At 34.8% G+C, this 15,033-nt stretch overlaps 1 protein-coding gene across 1 annotated transcript in view; it reads right to left on the reverse strand.

Annotated features, from left to right (window-relative positions):
- The window catches only part of LOC135691779 (protein flightless-1 homolog), a 31,973-nt gene that overhangs the window by 2,094 nt on the left and 14,846 nt on the right, over positions 1-15,033 (reverse strand). Inside the window, exons 23-50 of the mRNA XM_065209749.2 lie at positions 14,784-14,815; positions 14,566-14,648; positions 14,336-14,386; positions 13,882-13,928; positions 13,256-13,321; positions 12,640-12,714; positions 12,130-12,237; positions 11,305-11,361; positions 10,768-10,854; positions 10,583-10,611; positions 10,279-10,345; positions 9,287-9,346; positions 8,889-8,976; positions 8,573-8,660; positions 8,089-8,202; positions 7,470-7,569; positions 6,822-6,941; positions 6,419-6,515; positions 5,804-5,946; positions 5,517-5,560; positions 4,936-4,996; positions 4,482-4,538; positions 2,711-2,794; positions 2,502-2,539; positions 2,093-2,155; positions 1,670-1,727; positions 825-914; positions 216-308 (exon numbers count right to left, since the gene is read on the reverse strand). Of these exons, the coding sequence (XP_065065821.2) occupies positions 216-308; positions 825-914; positions 1,670-1,727; positions 2,093-2,155; positions 2,502-2,539; positions 2,711-2,794; positions 4,482-4,538; positions 4,936-4,996; positions 5,517-5,560; positions 5,804-5,946; positions 6,419-6,515; positions 6,822-6,941; positions 7,470-7,569; positions 8,089-8,202; positions 8,573-8,660; positions 8,889-8,976; positions 9,287-9,346; positions 10,279-10,345; positions 10,583-10,611; positions 10,768-10,854; positions 11,305-11,361; positions 12,130-12,237; positions 12,640-12,714; positions 13,256-13,321; positions 13,882-13,928; positions 14,336-14,386; positions 14,566-14,648; positions 14,784-14,815 (2,100 nt within the window). The remainder of the gene's footprint in view (positions 1-215; positions 309-824; positions 915-1,669; positions 1,728-2,092; positions 2,156-2,501; positions 2,540-2,710; positions 2,795-4,481; positions 4,539-4,935; positions 4,997-5,516; positions 5,561-5,803; positions 5,947-6,418; positions 6,516-6,821; positions 6,942-7,469; positions 7,570-8,088; positions 8,203-8,572; positions 8,661-8,888; positions 8,977-9,286; positions 9,347-10,278; positions 10,346-10,582; positions 10,612-10,767; positions 10,855-11,304; positions 11,362-12,129; positions 12,238-12,639; positions 12,715-13,255; positions 13,322-13,881; positions 13,929-14,335; positions 14,387-14,565; positions 14,649-14,783; positions 14,816-15,033) is intronic.

Consider the following 15,033-nt stretch of genomic DNA (forward strand, 5'->3'; position numbering starts at 1 on the left):
GCGAAAAATAACTGAGTCTAAAATAAATTCACAGAAAGCAGGAACAGGAAACAGCGAAATATGGCTGAGAAGAAGATGCACAGAGCCAAAAAACATCATAGTTGCTTTACAAACTTGTTGATGAAAGAATGTAAATTGATGCCCTTTTTGATAGTACAATGTTTAAAGCTGAAAAAACTTTGAGCTTCAAATGCAAAAAAAAACCAAAAACTTACTTGACAGAAGTCTGAACACTTCTCAGAGACGGTGAAGAATCCTTTTTCGTTTGAGCATCTGAAAAGCCGGGCTAAACGCGAAAATTCGGCCGTCTAAAATGTAGGACATTAATCATGAAGTAAATGGACACGAATTTCATTCATTTAATACAATGAGACACAGATTTGAAACCTACAATGACTCCCTAATATCAACAATTTAAAGCAAGGAAACATATTGAATGACATTTTAAGCCTAAGCAAAACACAACACTTTCCAAATGCTACTTTTAGGCAACCTGTCTGATTCATCTAACCATTTCCAGAAAATCAAACCTTATATTCAACCAGGAAAAAGGCCGTAAATGTACCGCAATAACATTTTAATTGTTAATTATCGATTTTAATACTTAATATCTATTTCATATCATTCCAAAATAGTGTATTTTACAACCACAGAATTAGTTTTTAAAATTAAATTTCTTCGTCTGCGCTTTGCAGCTGTAAACCCAAATGAAATTAATGCCACAAAACATTCTTGCCACAAAGTTTTCTTCTTCTTTAACATATATATTCCTACAATGAAATTGTAGAGCTAACTCAATGCTATATCTAAATAGCCAAAAGCACCTTTTCGTAATCCTTTCTCCCGCCAATGCCGTGCCAAAAGAAGTTCTCCGGCTCTTCACCTTCCTGTACAAGTTGAACAGAGTACCCTTCCTGTTTGTGAGAAAGAAATATTTTAGTGTTAAGAGATTTACCCGGTCAGTTAGAAGGAAAATGATATTTGACGACAAGCGAGCCAACTTTATGTGGACCGAAATAGTTCGTTTTCCTTTTTGAGAAGTCTCTTAGTGATCGGCAAGAAAATTCATTTGCCCTTCCAAGCTATTTTAAGTAACCAAAATTGCCTTGTATCATCTTAACATTTTAGGCACTAAGTATATCTTCAGTATCACTAGCGCATAGAGATAAGAGACCAGCTTTAAGAACATCTGCAAAGACACTTCATCAGCTACTCTTATGCTATGCTATGCCAATACTACCTCGCCTACTCTTTTGATACAAATCAACCCAACAAAATTTTCCATTTTGATTGAAAATTAATTGGAAAGTAAAAAATTAATAAATAGCTAAAATAAATAGACAGCTGATCTTAGAGGAGGTTGTTAATTAGACGCGTCAATCCAAAGGTGCACTTACACTTTTCTTTGAAATGATGCAATTTTTCATCTTAGTGTAATAAAGGCACTTTTAGGGGTTTTCACAGCTAAGTAGCTGAAGCTTCATTTGCAAAACTGAAGTGACATCCTCGGCAAATGTAAACCATTTTCATTACAGGCATGGTATAGTTTTGGACCCAGCTGCAAACTTTTTCAAAAGAGTTTTTGAGCAAAATCGATAAAGTGTTTTGAAAGTCGAAACCAGCTTATCATAGATCTTTGAATAGCCAGTTTAATTAATAAACTGCCTACCTCCCACAATTCTTGGCCTAGCTCCTCTGCATACTCTAGGTCTTCTCTCACAGTTTTGCTGTACAAGAAAGGTATTTTCAATTAAAATATTGTCAGTATGCTTTCTATCTTTATAAAAGAGTGACTTTCATATTGAAAACAACTACACATACTGTGATATTTAAGATCAAATGTATTGAAGCGGTCTTGCTGAATATCCACAGCTCCACTCATTTACATTCAGTAACAGTGTTTACAAAGCAACTCAACATATCAAACTGGATTAAAACCTTAAATCACGATAATCAATTTTTATCAAACCGCAAATAAGAAACATAGACAACAACCACAACAACTACAAAAGCAACAAGAAGAATAGCAACAAAAACATCAACAGCATGAACAACAGCATGAACAACAGCAACAACAACATGCAAGCCTTACTTTCCGATCCAGGTGTATACAATTCCTCCATTACCATTGTCGAATGGAACTCTGAGGATGAAGCTAAAAGAAACAAAAAAATCTACTGAGTACACAAAAATATTTGAAAGATAAAATAACAGCTATCATTTTTTATATGATATGTTGGGGAAAAATAAGTTACACACGTGTTTGGTTAATATAAAGATTTGAGTTTCATGGTGCAATTTGTTTTGGATCACTCAAAACTCTCAAATTTTTTTTCATCGAAATAATAAATGCCCTTGTGATACAGCTTTTTGCAGCAGCAATGTTTTTCGAATTTCAAAAGACCTGCTCTTTTGATGGTAAATAGGTTCAAGCATACAATAAATCCAACAATCAAAAATGCTTTAATACTCAAGAATAAAAAATGAAAAATAGAAATTACCAGAACTCTGAATTCAGATGGATACCATCGCACTCGATCTGTAAACAAAAGACAGAAATTGTATCATAAGTACAAAACAAGAGCCCTCGTTTGATATGCATTTGCAATTAAAACCCTTAACAATTAGAATTCAACGTCTTCTGTCTATACAGTGCTTTGTACTGAGATTATGCCATCTGATGCGAAATCAGTAATCACTTGAAATTCACCTGGATACAACGGCGTGTTAGTTTTCCCATAGTTGATCTAATATGATAAAGTTCTGCCCCTGTGCTTTCGTGTTTTCTTTTCCCCTGAAAAGAAATAAAACAGAAGGATATATTTAATTTTTTCTCACACAAAGCAAGCTCAGAGCAACGATCATTTATCGAAATCGATAATTAAATGAGGGAAAGATTTCCTAACAGTTTTTCATAAACAATATGAAAAAGTTTTGGCGATATAAAATTTGAAAATGGCTTTGAAAAAGCAAGCATTTCTCAACATGCTATATAAAACGGAATATAAAAAGTCAGAATAAATTGTGCCTGCCTTTTCTGATTGCCCTATTTCTATACACAACTAGGTATATATTTTCCATCTTGTTCTTTTAAATTATTCTGACGTTTCAAGATTATAAATTCACCAACAGTAACTCAAATGATTAATAACTATATCGCAGACAATTATCTCTTGCCTTTAGTTGACAAAATTTGAAACGAAAATTAAACCAAGAACATTAAATTTGCCATTAAAACTTTACCAAACTCTATCTCAACACGCTGAGAGCACACAACTCACAACTATTAAAGCTTACAGAATGATGCAAATAATAGGGCACAAATTTATATGAAATCGATTTCCGCAGAAGGATAAAATTTTGTATGCATCATCATCAAAACAAATTTACAAAAAAACATTATCCTGTGCAATTCAAAGCAGGAAAAATGAGCAATTTTTACTTTCTGACTCAGAAATATGTTGAATTGAGCAGGCGTGATGTTGATAAACAAGATAAGACCCCATAAAATAAAGAGGCTTCTTGTTGCGTGATAGTGGGTTTTTAAAACAGAGACAGTTCAGCCGACTAAAATATGCTGCTTTTGACCTTCAAACGAGTTGATTCGAATTTTCATAATCTGAAGAAAACTGGCTTTTATCGAAACGAAGCAAAGATTAGATGGCTAATTTTCAGGTTTTTGCAGTGGCTTAAATATCATCGACGATTGCGGCCAAACTGAGAAGAGATGCTTAACAGATTACGGCAAGGTTTGCAAATAAGATGCCGAAACAGATTTCGTTCAAATCCCACTGATGGTATTCGGAAGGATTTAAAACGATTCCGAGAGATTGCATCGATTTAGGAATTGAAAATGTGTTGTCAAGGTAGTCCGTGCTACAATGTAGAACTTGAATCCTGGAACATATGACAAAACAGTGCGTAGTTACCGTCTTATATTTCCATAACTACGGTTTATTAATTTGGTGCAAACAACACTCAACAAAATTGCGTACTATCCAACAAGCCTGTCAACAATACCGTACAATTCCACATACAAATATAAACGGGCGAATTCAAAGTTGTATGTCAGGTACAATAAAACATATTTTACCTGCAGATTATGAAAGCCATATTATGAGACGAGGACATATTTTTTTTTCAAAAACGTTGTTGGGCTTTTTAAAATTGGTTTAAACAAACGCTTGAAATACCCATTTGCAAAACAGAAAGCACTTTTCTTACGAGAACGGCCGAGTATTCATGTATTGAAAAAATGTTTTTAGTCAGTAAGCTCAGAAATACCTCGAAATATTAAAAATAAGACTGTCGTCTCATAACATACAGCTTAAACTCATGGCTACAAATTTTTCTAAATAATATACACCGATAGTTATCATAAAAGACCTGAAAAAATAGTTATTGCAGAGGTGCTAAAGATTTACTTTAATACCAAATCTTTCGTTGGATAGCCACACAAGCTGTGGAAAAGCATAACCCACCTTGTGAATGATATATTTTCCCTTAAAATGTGACAAGAATTTCAATGCTTCTTGTTGCTGTAATGTAAAATTGATAGACATTTACTAATAGTCAAAACCAGCTAAAAGGCTAAGATGTCTTTTTTTAACACACTTTATATCTAACTTGACTTTAAGAGGTAATCTTGTCTTTTAGAAAAAATCTTGATTTCATGCGGAAATCTTGCCTGTAAGAGGAAATTCTAGTGATGTAAGGTTTAAAAAGGTTTCGTAGCAATTGCTAATGATTTCTATACAAGTTCATTCCATCAACTAACGGTGACCACCATAGAATTCAAGAACACTGTTAGATTCATCCAGATATTGTAATGAACAAGAGTAGTTTTTGATGATTCTATCTCATCTCCCTGATCTTGGATAGAAAATCAGGAAGATGAGATAGAATGTTTCTAATTATATTGAGTGATCTTCTCACCTGTTTTGTTCTCACGACTTCCAATTTGTCTCCAAAAAGAGCCTCAAATTTCTTTTGCAGGCTTTGGTTGAATGAGAAAAGAAATGATGAAGAATAAACTAACTTTTCCAATAAACTAACTTTATATAAAATTGCTTCAAACATCATTTTAGTGAAGAATGCCTATGAGAAGAAGCAGTTCTTAGAGTATGGAACATATGATAAAAAAAATGCAGTTAGCAAAAGAAGCAAAGGTAGTGGTGCAACCATTTCTTAATGCATCCTTCACTTTTTGCTGTCGTTTACATGTCAAAGAATTGCTAGATACGAATGTTGTTACATAGAGTGAGTTTCTCATCACATTTGAGTTTGAAATTTGAAAGCACTTTTACGTCAAGGCTAACTAGGGTGATGGGAGCGGTATTGTTAGGCGACAAAGCTGAAACAAGTCTCGGGCTATATTATCATATTTCATTATAAGCCAAAAGAAAATAAAGTTTAATTTCTGCGTTTTCTTTACATAAATTAGCCTTACGCGTATCTTGACATAACTATATCTTGATCTTGCTAAATGTGAAATTTCTATGTGTAAAAAAGTTTACCTAAAAGTAAAAGTTAGCCATCCCATTCTGCCAGCATCTCGACCCTACCGGAAAAGACAAAACTTAGTCAAATCTTCAAGGGACAATATTATTGAAAACAGTGCAATATACCAAAGATTATCTGATCAGAGATAAAAAAGCTCAGGTTTAACTTTTGACAGTTTTCGTGATATTACCTCACTTAGTAACTTGATAACGGTGCCGTGAACCTGAATAGCAGTTATCAAAGCAACAGAAAAAAATAAAGCATAACGACGAAACAATTGTCTATGATTTTTAGTTCGCACCTCCCAGAAATAAACAACACATTGGAATTCGTCTTCTTGCTCCTCCACCTCGGCCTCTTCCTCCTCCTCCTCACCTTCCTTAAGCTCAACAGGCACCCAGTAGCGACATAAAAACACATAGCAATCATGAGTATAGAAGTGACCTGCAGAAGATACGAATAATTAAGACGTTGTTGTCCAAAAAAGGTTCTGCACATCAGAATTTAACAGAGTGAAAAAGGCCTTAAGGGAACCAAAAGACTCGTCATCTTTGATTTACAAAAGCTGGAAAGGAAAAGATACAGAAAAGATTTGACAGGCAAAGGTTTTACAACATAAAATTATCTGAAATGAGCTGAGTACTAAAAATTAGCTTTAGATCACCTTTCAACACCCTAGAGCAAATAGGCCGTTGTGCTGCTAACCCAATACTTCGTCTTAAAAGCATTTGCAATTGGCCTTTTTTGATCCAAAATTGGGTAACTATATTTCCTAGCATAGAGTTTTTGATCTTTGTTCTGACATTTTATACTCTGAATGGTATCAGATGAATTGCTCTGAATTGCCATTTTCAGTATTTCTTCTCTTTAGAAAAAATCTAAATTTATGAAACATGTAACAAACTAGTAAACTCGCCTATCTCATCTTCAGGAAGCCTGACAAACTTTCTTCCTTCAAGAACAAAGCATTCCATTCCATCGAGATCTTCGTTCCACTCTTCGATCAGTGTATCCTAACATGATACAAATAAGTGCAACACTATACAATACGTCAACGAGGCGGGAAGAAACGTCGTTGTCCAGCATCTGCTGGAACATAAAATGAATGCTGAGAAAGCCTGGTTATCACTCACACATAAGATAAAGCAACAAAAGGACTTTCAAACAAAATAAATTTAGTCAGCATTTACATGAGGCTTCTGTATGACTTGGCTTTCTCAACATGTTCCTCCAGTTCGTGAAAGCAAACATGCAGCTGAACCTATCCTAGTCTTAACTCAGTTTTGAATAAAATAAGTGCCAAAAAATAATTTTCTTACGCATTCCGTATCCGACATGGAAGGCTGCCGCGCGGTAAACAAGGCAGCAAGGTCCACTTTCTGGGTCTTTGGAGGCGGTGTCATGGCAATAAGACTCTTCCCGTCTTCTTTCGTCTCATCCTACAAAAAGACTTGAAGTCAGTTTGTGTCGTCTCAATAAAACAAATCACTGGTCACTCATTGCCAAGTCAAAGGAACAATGGCGTTGGATTCTATGCCGACTAGAAGGTTTGAAGTGTCCTGATCTTTAAAAAACTTTCCTTTCAGACGGAAACTTGAAGATAGTCCTTTGCAAAATCTGTAAAATCGTAAAAACATTCATGGCTCTTAAATTTGTTTAGCGTATTTGAATTGGCACCAAACCGTTTAGCATTGCTGGTTACATTCAAAACAGTATGCCAATCATAGAACTAATCCAGTGTACTTTTGCAAGTGCAATCAGCGCGTTCAGTCAGTCCAGGCATACCAAACCGAACCTGAAATTACTAATGCGATGTATATGAATCTCTCTTTGATTTAAACCTCTTTCTAGATAATTTACCACAGAAAATCTTTCTTATTGGCTTAATAGATTGCAAAAATGAAATCACAGGAATTGCAAGAAAGTAAAATTGCAAATGAAATCTCAGTTTTCAAACAAATACGTACCTGTCTTAGCTCAGCAACTCGGTCTGCAGTCCTTGTAAAATCAACTGCCAGCACATCATCCCAGCCTGAAAACTTCGTCTTGAAAACTTGAGTCTCAACCCTGTATAAAAAACAACATCAGAGCTAGGAAACAAAGATTATCAGGTGTTGAAAGGTTATAACAGCTTGGGCGAAAAGCACATTCCAAGTAGTCAAATTTGATAGAATGGGTTTCTTTGTTTGAAAATACCATTTAAAGGGCAAGTAAGCGTTTTGTTTAAAAGTTAAATGAGTTTTCTTGAATTGTTCACTTTTTAGATAACATTTTAATTGACTTTTTATCCACTTAACTGTGATTGATAATGTAAAGCAATCTCCTTAAAAAGAAATACTAGGCAAGATGTGGCTTTATCTATAGTGCATTACAGCTTTTCACAAAATTGAAAAACAATTGAGACATATGGCATATTGACTATTCACTTAAAAAAGCATTGCCAAATTTTGAGCCATAAATTTGATATTTATTTCAAAAAATTTGCTGTTTATAAAAATCTTTTTCGGCTTTCTTCCGAATTACAAAAAACCATTCATAGATTTGGTGGCAAAAATTTCTAAAATTATATATAAATGAAACATTTACCCCTCAAGAATTCTTGAAACGGTTGCTATTTCAGGCCGTCCAAACATGCCACACAATTCTTGCGCGAGTTTAAGCGCAGCAGCACGCACCAATCTCGCAGAACGCCGGCCAATCCTGGAAGACAAGAGATGCATGATTAGGTTTGCCTGATAAAAGATACAGAAAAATAGCAAGTGCAAATCAATTACTAATAACCCAAATGGAACAACCATTATGACATGGGCTGGAGCATCTTCGATAAAAAGTATTAAATTAAAACCAAATTCAAGAACATGGAAATGAAGTGAATTCCATGAACCATGATTAACAGACATGCAGCTGAACCTATCTGAAATTTCTCGCAAAGAAAATCGAGTTAATTTTTTCTCACTTCGCTGAACAATTCAAAAAGCTTTTAAATAATGTTACCACATACTATTTAGCAATATTCTAAGCAAACTTCTTTGAAGGAAGGGCAAAATGAGAGTGGCATTGGTCATCTTACCAGATGAAAATTTCAGACCACGTGTCTAGAATGTAAACATTCTTGGAATCCAAAAGTGCACGTGTGAGCCTCTTCTTGGGGATTTCAACTACAAAAATATCAGCAGTGATTACAGAAATATTCCGCAAGGTTATATATAAACATTATTCATATAAATTTAGATAGATTACAATTAAAAAACCTAGAGTAGCTATATTTGAGTGAAATTATAGAGAAGAAAATTGTTACTTCGCGTAAACATAACGGTCAGAGTGGAATTTAAATTCAAGTAGAGATTCATGATATGTAGATGTTTCTTTAACAAAGAGACTCCTACCTTGCGGAAGCTCAAGGTATCCCATACCAAGATAAACTTTATACAAAATTGGACGTATTGGTTTGAAAGAAGTGAATTCTTCGTGTTCCTAAAAGATGGAGTGTTCGTAAATAGCAAAGCAAGAATATTGTTTTAATGATTTTAAACAAGATACTGTCATATTTTGTGTGCAACTGGCTCAATAACTTTATACGGATGTAACAACGAAACAAAATTATAAAAGAGTAGTAAGTCGCCTGGGTAACGTTAACCATTTTGAAGATACAATCTGAGCAAAAGTTTTGGTGGCTTGAAAGAAAACATGTTCATCTCAAATCTTTCAAGCTTTACTCTAAATTATAATGATACGTTTAACTTAGTCTTAATCTTAAGAAATTCAGAAAAACAAGTTTACATACAATAACATCTCCATTAGGTTCACCGATTATTTCCCAAAATGGCGGATCATCTTCACGGCCCTGAAAATACAACACGAAAAGGTTGAATTCAGTTTTAGTTGTAACTAAAGAGACACAATATGAAAGGCATACAGTAGACAAACATAGTTGTGGAGGTAACTGACTTTTAGGTGCCAAAAAGCTAACAGATACAAGGGGAGCATTTTACACTTGACAGCATGCAAATACACCAACTTCAACTTAATGTTTCGCTTGGGTATTTTATAACATTTCCACATATCAATTTTAGACCCCAAATTAGGAATACACATTTAAACGCTAGTAGATTTTAAAGGATTGTCACAAGATTTTATACTCACAGTGTTTATGCGATATAGCTTTTACAAGATTCCGAACCCGAGTACCCGAGGTCTAGCTTTACATCCCAGTCAATTTTACAGTCAAATCCCTTTTAGAAATCAAGGGTTGGGGGTGAAATTTGGTGCTTAATTTGAGACTGAGCTCAAAATGTTTATATGAGCAACGGGTTGAAATTTCGAGTACTTTACAAAACGAGGCTGCAGCTATAAGCGAATTTTAATGTAAACAGATAAAAACAAGCTTCAATGCTCAAACGTAAAAGGAGACGAACAAGTTTAGGTTTTAAATACTCATGTCCCTGCTTATATGACGCATAGACGCATATACCATCACTTAAACTGGAAAGCAAGCGTATAAGTGTCTGAGCGTTGCAGTCGTGTGATAATATTTTCACAATCGTAAACAAGTTAAAAAGCCACAATGGCTGATAGTGTGTTTTCTTTATTTAGATAAGAAAGGCCTAGCATTCTTAATGAAAAGATAAGCTCTTAATCAAGTCTTCGCAAATTCTTTGAAGAAACGACAAAATAGGCTCCATTTGATCCTATGGGCTTAGACATGAGATTTGTCTGTTTTCAACTCACCTCCCATGTAATGAGTGGTGAAAGTGCGGAGAGCTATGTAATTAATACCTGAAACATTTGATGGATCTCGGCTTTGTCTTTTCGATCTATGCGCACAATTTTCTCTGCTAACAGCCTACAAGAAGAGGGAAAAAGTGAGAAGCTGTTTAAGTGTAGTACAATAGAACTTAAGTGAGGATTTCAACGAAGTTTAGGTGCATGAAATATTATTGCGATTATTATTAGTAAATAAAAACAAGACTGTAGGACGACAGAGCAGAATTCGTATTCTTGTTACAGGTTTAACTAACTGCTTTAGCAAATCATTTGAATTCTTCACGGCACAGGTAAACAATGAGAAATTTATTATTACCTTGCTTTAGTTTTTGTCATCAATGGCGCCTGTTAAGAGAAGGAATTAATCACTAGCAGGTTAAGGTTTTCGAATACCGATGAAAATACAACTGGCATCAGAGAAAAAGCGAGTTTTTGAAAAAGTAGGAAATGATTGAATCAAAATGAGAATAATGAACCAGAAAGCCAATTGAAATTGAATACCTTTTTTCCTGACCAAACATAAACGTGCTGTCCTGCATCGCATAAAAATGCAAAATTTGGGTCGAGAGATTTCCAATCTAGAGGAACCTAAGGAGCAAAATTGTTCATAACCATAATCATATGTACATATTTCACTTTCTCACACAACAAATACAAAAGAAAGAAACAGGTTCTAGAACAATCCAGAAAGAGAGGTAGAAGTGGGCAGTGAACTGGTCTGAGCTTATAACATAAAGAAGCTTTCAGAAGATTTGCAATTTTGATTCATAAAGGATCTAAGGACTTTGCAAAAATGCATAAAATAATAAAAGCTAGCTAATATTCGGGTCAGAGATCAGGTATTCCAGGTCAAAAGCATCAACCAAAGGCCAATAGGAAGGATTTTCGTCAAATATTAATTCCAGAATAAAACCGAAAACGTGAACATTTAATAAAAAGCAATACCAATATTGGAGCAAAGTCATTCTCATACCTAACAAAAAAACTCAAAAACTAACAAACAAAGTAAAGAATGTCTAAATTGCAGAAATTCCTTACCGGTTCCATTTGGAAGCCATGCATGCCAATAACACGATACATCTTGGTAATATGTGGCTAAAAGAGCAACGAAATTCATATTGAAAACACATAGACACAAGGAAACACAATGCTCACTGATTTTTGTCATCTTGCTTACTATGCTTTACAACAATGAATAAACACAGGCATTTTAAATTCTGCAATTACACGATATAGAAAAGTTTTTGTTTTTCTCAAATCTATTTCGCTGAGAAAAATGTAAAAATAGCATGTGAAAAACCCTTAGGGAAATACTTAAAATTGCTGGTACAACGAAAAGTTACTGTTTGGTGCTACCAGGCACTTACAAAGTCAAAATACTGTGCATAAATTCATTGAAAATTTTATAGCATGGAGAGCCAGGCAGGTATCATTCTATTTGTTAAGAAGGCTTGGAAAGGTTTATTTAAATATCAAAGGCGGTGTGGAAAATTCAGGGCTGCAAAATGCAAAAGCACAAAAACATCCGGCTTCTAAGCACAATTAACTGAAGGGGCCCCTTTTTAAAAATACAGTCTTGACTTAGGGAAGGAAACATTCAATGAAGCAGCATTTTATGTCATGTCAATTGGGCTGGCATATGTTTTGCCAGGTGTAAAAATATTCTATATAGCCACGAAGTATTTACTAGATTCTGTAACAAGGGAACCCAGAGCACGGGAATGCACGGGAATGCACGGGGGCATTTCCCCCCTTGCTAAAATAGGCGCTCTGTTCCCCTCCTGCTCTACAGCTCTTTCTGGTACCTCTGCCTGTAACCGTGGCTCTCTTAGGATTCAATATTTGATTGCTTTCAACACCTACCGGTTCGTCTACGGTGAAAAACCCACTGCCAGTACCTCCTTCGATATAGGATATTGGCGATTCGAATAATTCTAGAAATTCAGGCGACTCGTCTCCCTGTTCCTCTCTCTAGAAAAGAAAGAATGAAACAAACTGAAGATGCTTTGTTAATCCTTGAACAAAGAAGAATCTTCTCTTTCCAGATTTTATCGTGTAAGAAAATATGCCATTTACAATTCACTTAGCATGCTTGTAAAACACAAAGAAACAATTCTTCTTGTCAGTATAGCTTAATCGAATAAAATACAGCTACTGGTCTTTTTTATTTTAGACTAAACGAACGGTTTCTCTTTTTACAAAATCTGCTTCAAACATCACACCAATATATGTATATATATAGATCTTTATAAAGGCTATATAAATGTAAGGGTGGAAACTGCAGGCGATTAGGCAGAGAGCCACATTAATGACCAGAGTAAGGGCTTTCTATAATCCAGATTCAATTCAGGAAACATGACTGAATGCTTCTACCTGAGTTCTGCTTTCAGCACCAAGAAGATTTCGAAGATTGACCGCGTGAATGGCAGAACAAGCCTTTTTGTCGAGCTAAGAATAATTTTAGAGTATGTATAGTTATTGTGTCTTATAATGTAGATTAAGTTTGTCCTCAAAATGTTAGTAGGAAAATATCACAGTGGAAGCTGGTATCATATTATGAAAAAGCAAGGCCAAAGACTGTATGGAAACAGTATGTGGTGGACTTAAAATAGCACATTGCTCGAAGGGTGGAATCATGTCAGTAAATAAGTAATGAATTATCATGCTGAAATAAATCCCCTTATGATACAAAGACTGTTGACAAGCGCTTTATATTAGAGTATGTTTACATTATGGTATTTGCCTTACATAATAGAAACCTTGGTTTACCAGCATTAAAATAAAATTAAGCAAAGATTTACGAAATATACATGGGGGGTGTCAAGAGCCTGTTTTCATTCATACTTACTTGCTAGATTCTGTTCTTGCTAGGCTTAGAACAGATCCACAACAAAAGTTTGCTGGCAGAGATGATATAAAGGTTTTAGGTAGACATAATAATCAGCGTCATAAAATTAGACAACACATATTGCATTCCGGGTTTTCATACCGTAGAGTGCTGTCCAATCCAGTAGAAAATTTGCCATTCCAGTTGGTCTGAATCATCGTATGCGGTCTAAGATTATAAAATTCGATGTTTATATTACACTAATGTCCTGTAAAGTGGAAAATACAAACCAATAAAAGATTTACAATCAATCAAACACGACAGTTCTTTCTGAATTAAAACAGAAAGTCGTAATTCACATAGACAAAAAAAGTTCGATTAAGTCTTCAAGTTCGAGAGGTGGTTGTTGCTGATTGGTCGAAAACCAGGAACCAGCCAATTTAAATCAAATTTAAATACGATATCTTGTTTGAGAGTTACTCAAAGCCTTTAAAGTATTAAATTCTATTGCAACATACTTCAATTGTCATCACAATTTTTATACCACCTCTCTTTTGAATGTTGACCAGGTAGCCATCTTGAAGTCTCAAATCGCACAATTTTATCGATACTCCCTGTCACTGTTTTTTACACCTCGTCAAAATATTTTATGTTTAATTGGAATTGAATTCTTATAGCAGAAAAAATGAAATTGAAGAAAATTGGTTGGTCATTGCCGTATAATCATCCACAATACTAACACATCAGTGTAATTTTTGATGACATAATATATGAAATAAAATAGCTACCTTGATGACAATGTAACAGTCTCCATCATAAAACCTCCCCAACAGTGCTGAAAAAAAAATAATGAGGATGAGATTCTGGTTTGTATGTTATTTGAATCGTGTTCTTTGTTTATATTATTTCGTATCATACAAAATGTTGTCTTAGTGGAGGATTTCAGATCTAGGACGAAACTTTGGAACGGGTCATAACAAAACTGTATTTAAAAAGAGGTTCACATAGAGAAACGTTATGGCAAAGAGTACTTGGAACAAAGGAAATTTCGTTCGATCTAGGGAGACAGTCAGACAGGCTCAAGGCAACACAAGGAGGAAAGGGGCATGGCTTTAAAAACAGGGCAATACGGAGAGTATTAAAGAGTGAAAGGTTATCAATAACACAATACAATGCCAGAGAATGGAATTTCGAGCAACTGCTAAATACACAAGACTAAAAGCGGTCAATATAAAATTTTACCTTCGTCGAGTTGAACAGGCATAAAGTTTTCAATTTGGAAACATGTGAGACCTACAAAAAATGCACAAGATTTAGAGATTTACAAGAAATTAGCCAGTTAACTAACAATTTTGCTTTCAGAAATAGTTAGAATTAATGATACGCAAAATGACAAAGGATGGATGGAAAACCGAGTGCATATTCAAAGTAAAGTGGTTTATTTAGATAAAGTAAAGGCTGCTAAAACCCACCTGGTTCCTGGCATACATCACTGGCAAATATATCGCTGTAATTCAAGTTAGGCTTGACAAGAGCTTCGTTCCATCTTCGCCCCCTGTTGAAAAGAAACAGTTAAGCAGTTATCTCTATATTTAGCAATCAGTGCTCAATTTGCTATTTTTCAAACAATAGGTGATACACAGCAAAACTCGATGAATCGAAATTTGAACTAAACATTCATGACACTTACTTCAAGTACTGTGGTCCTTCAGGCTCGTTGTCCTACAAAAGAAACGAATCAAAATCAGGCAAGGATGTTTCGAATGCCTTTTCCAAATAATTTTGACTACTAAATATATTTGCTCGCGGGCTGTTTCAAAATACGCCATTCTACCGATTAGCTGTAACAGTCACTAAATATAAAATATAGAACTTATCCATCTAAAAATTGGACTTGAAATAGACCTGAATCGCTACTATTTGTGATAGTGACATCAATT

This window comes from Rhopilema esculentum, chromosome 13 (assembly GCF_057945365.1).
Source record: "Rhopilema esculentum isolate cy_ngs chromosome 13, ASM5794536v1, whole genome shotgun sequence".
Lineage (NCBI taxonomy): Eukaryota > Metazoa > Cnidaria > Scyphozoa > Rhizostomeae > Rhizostomatidae > Rhopilema > Rhopilema esculentum.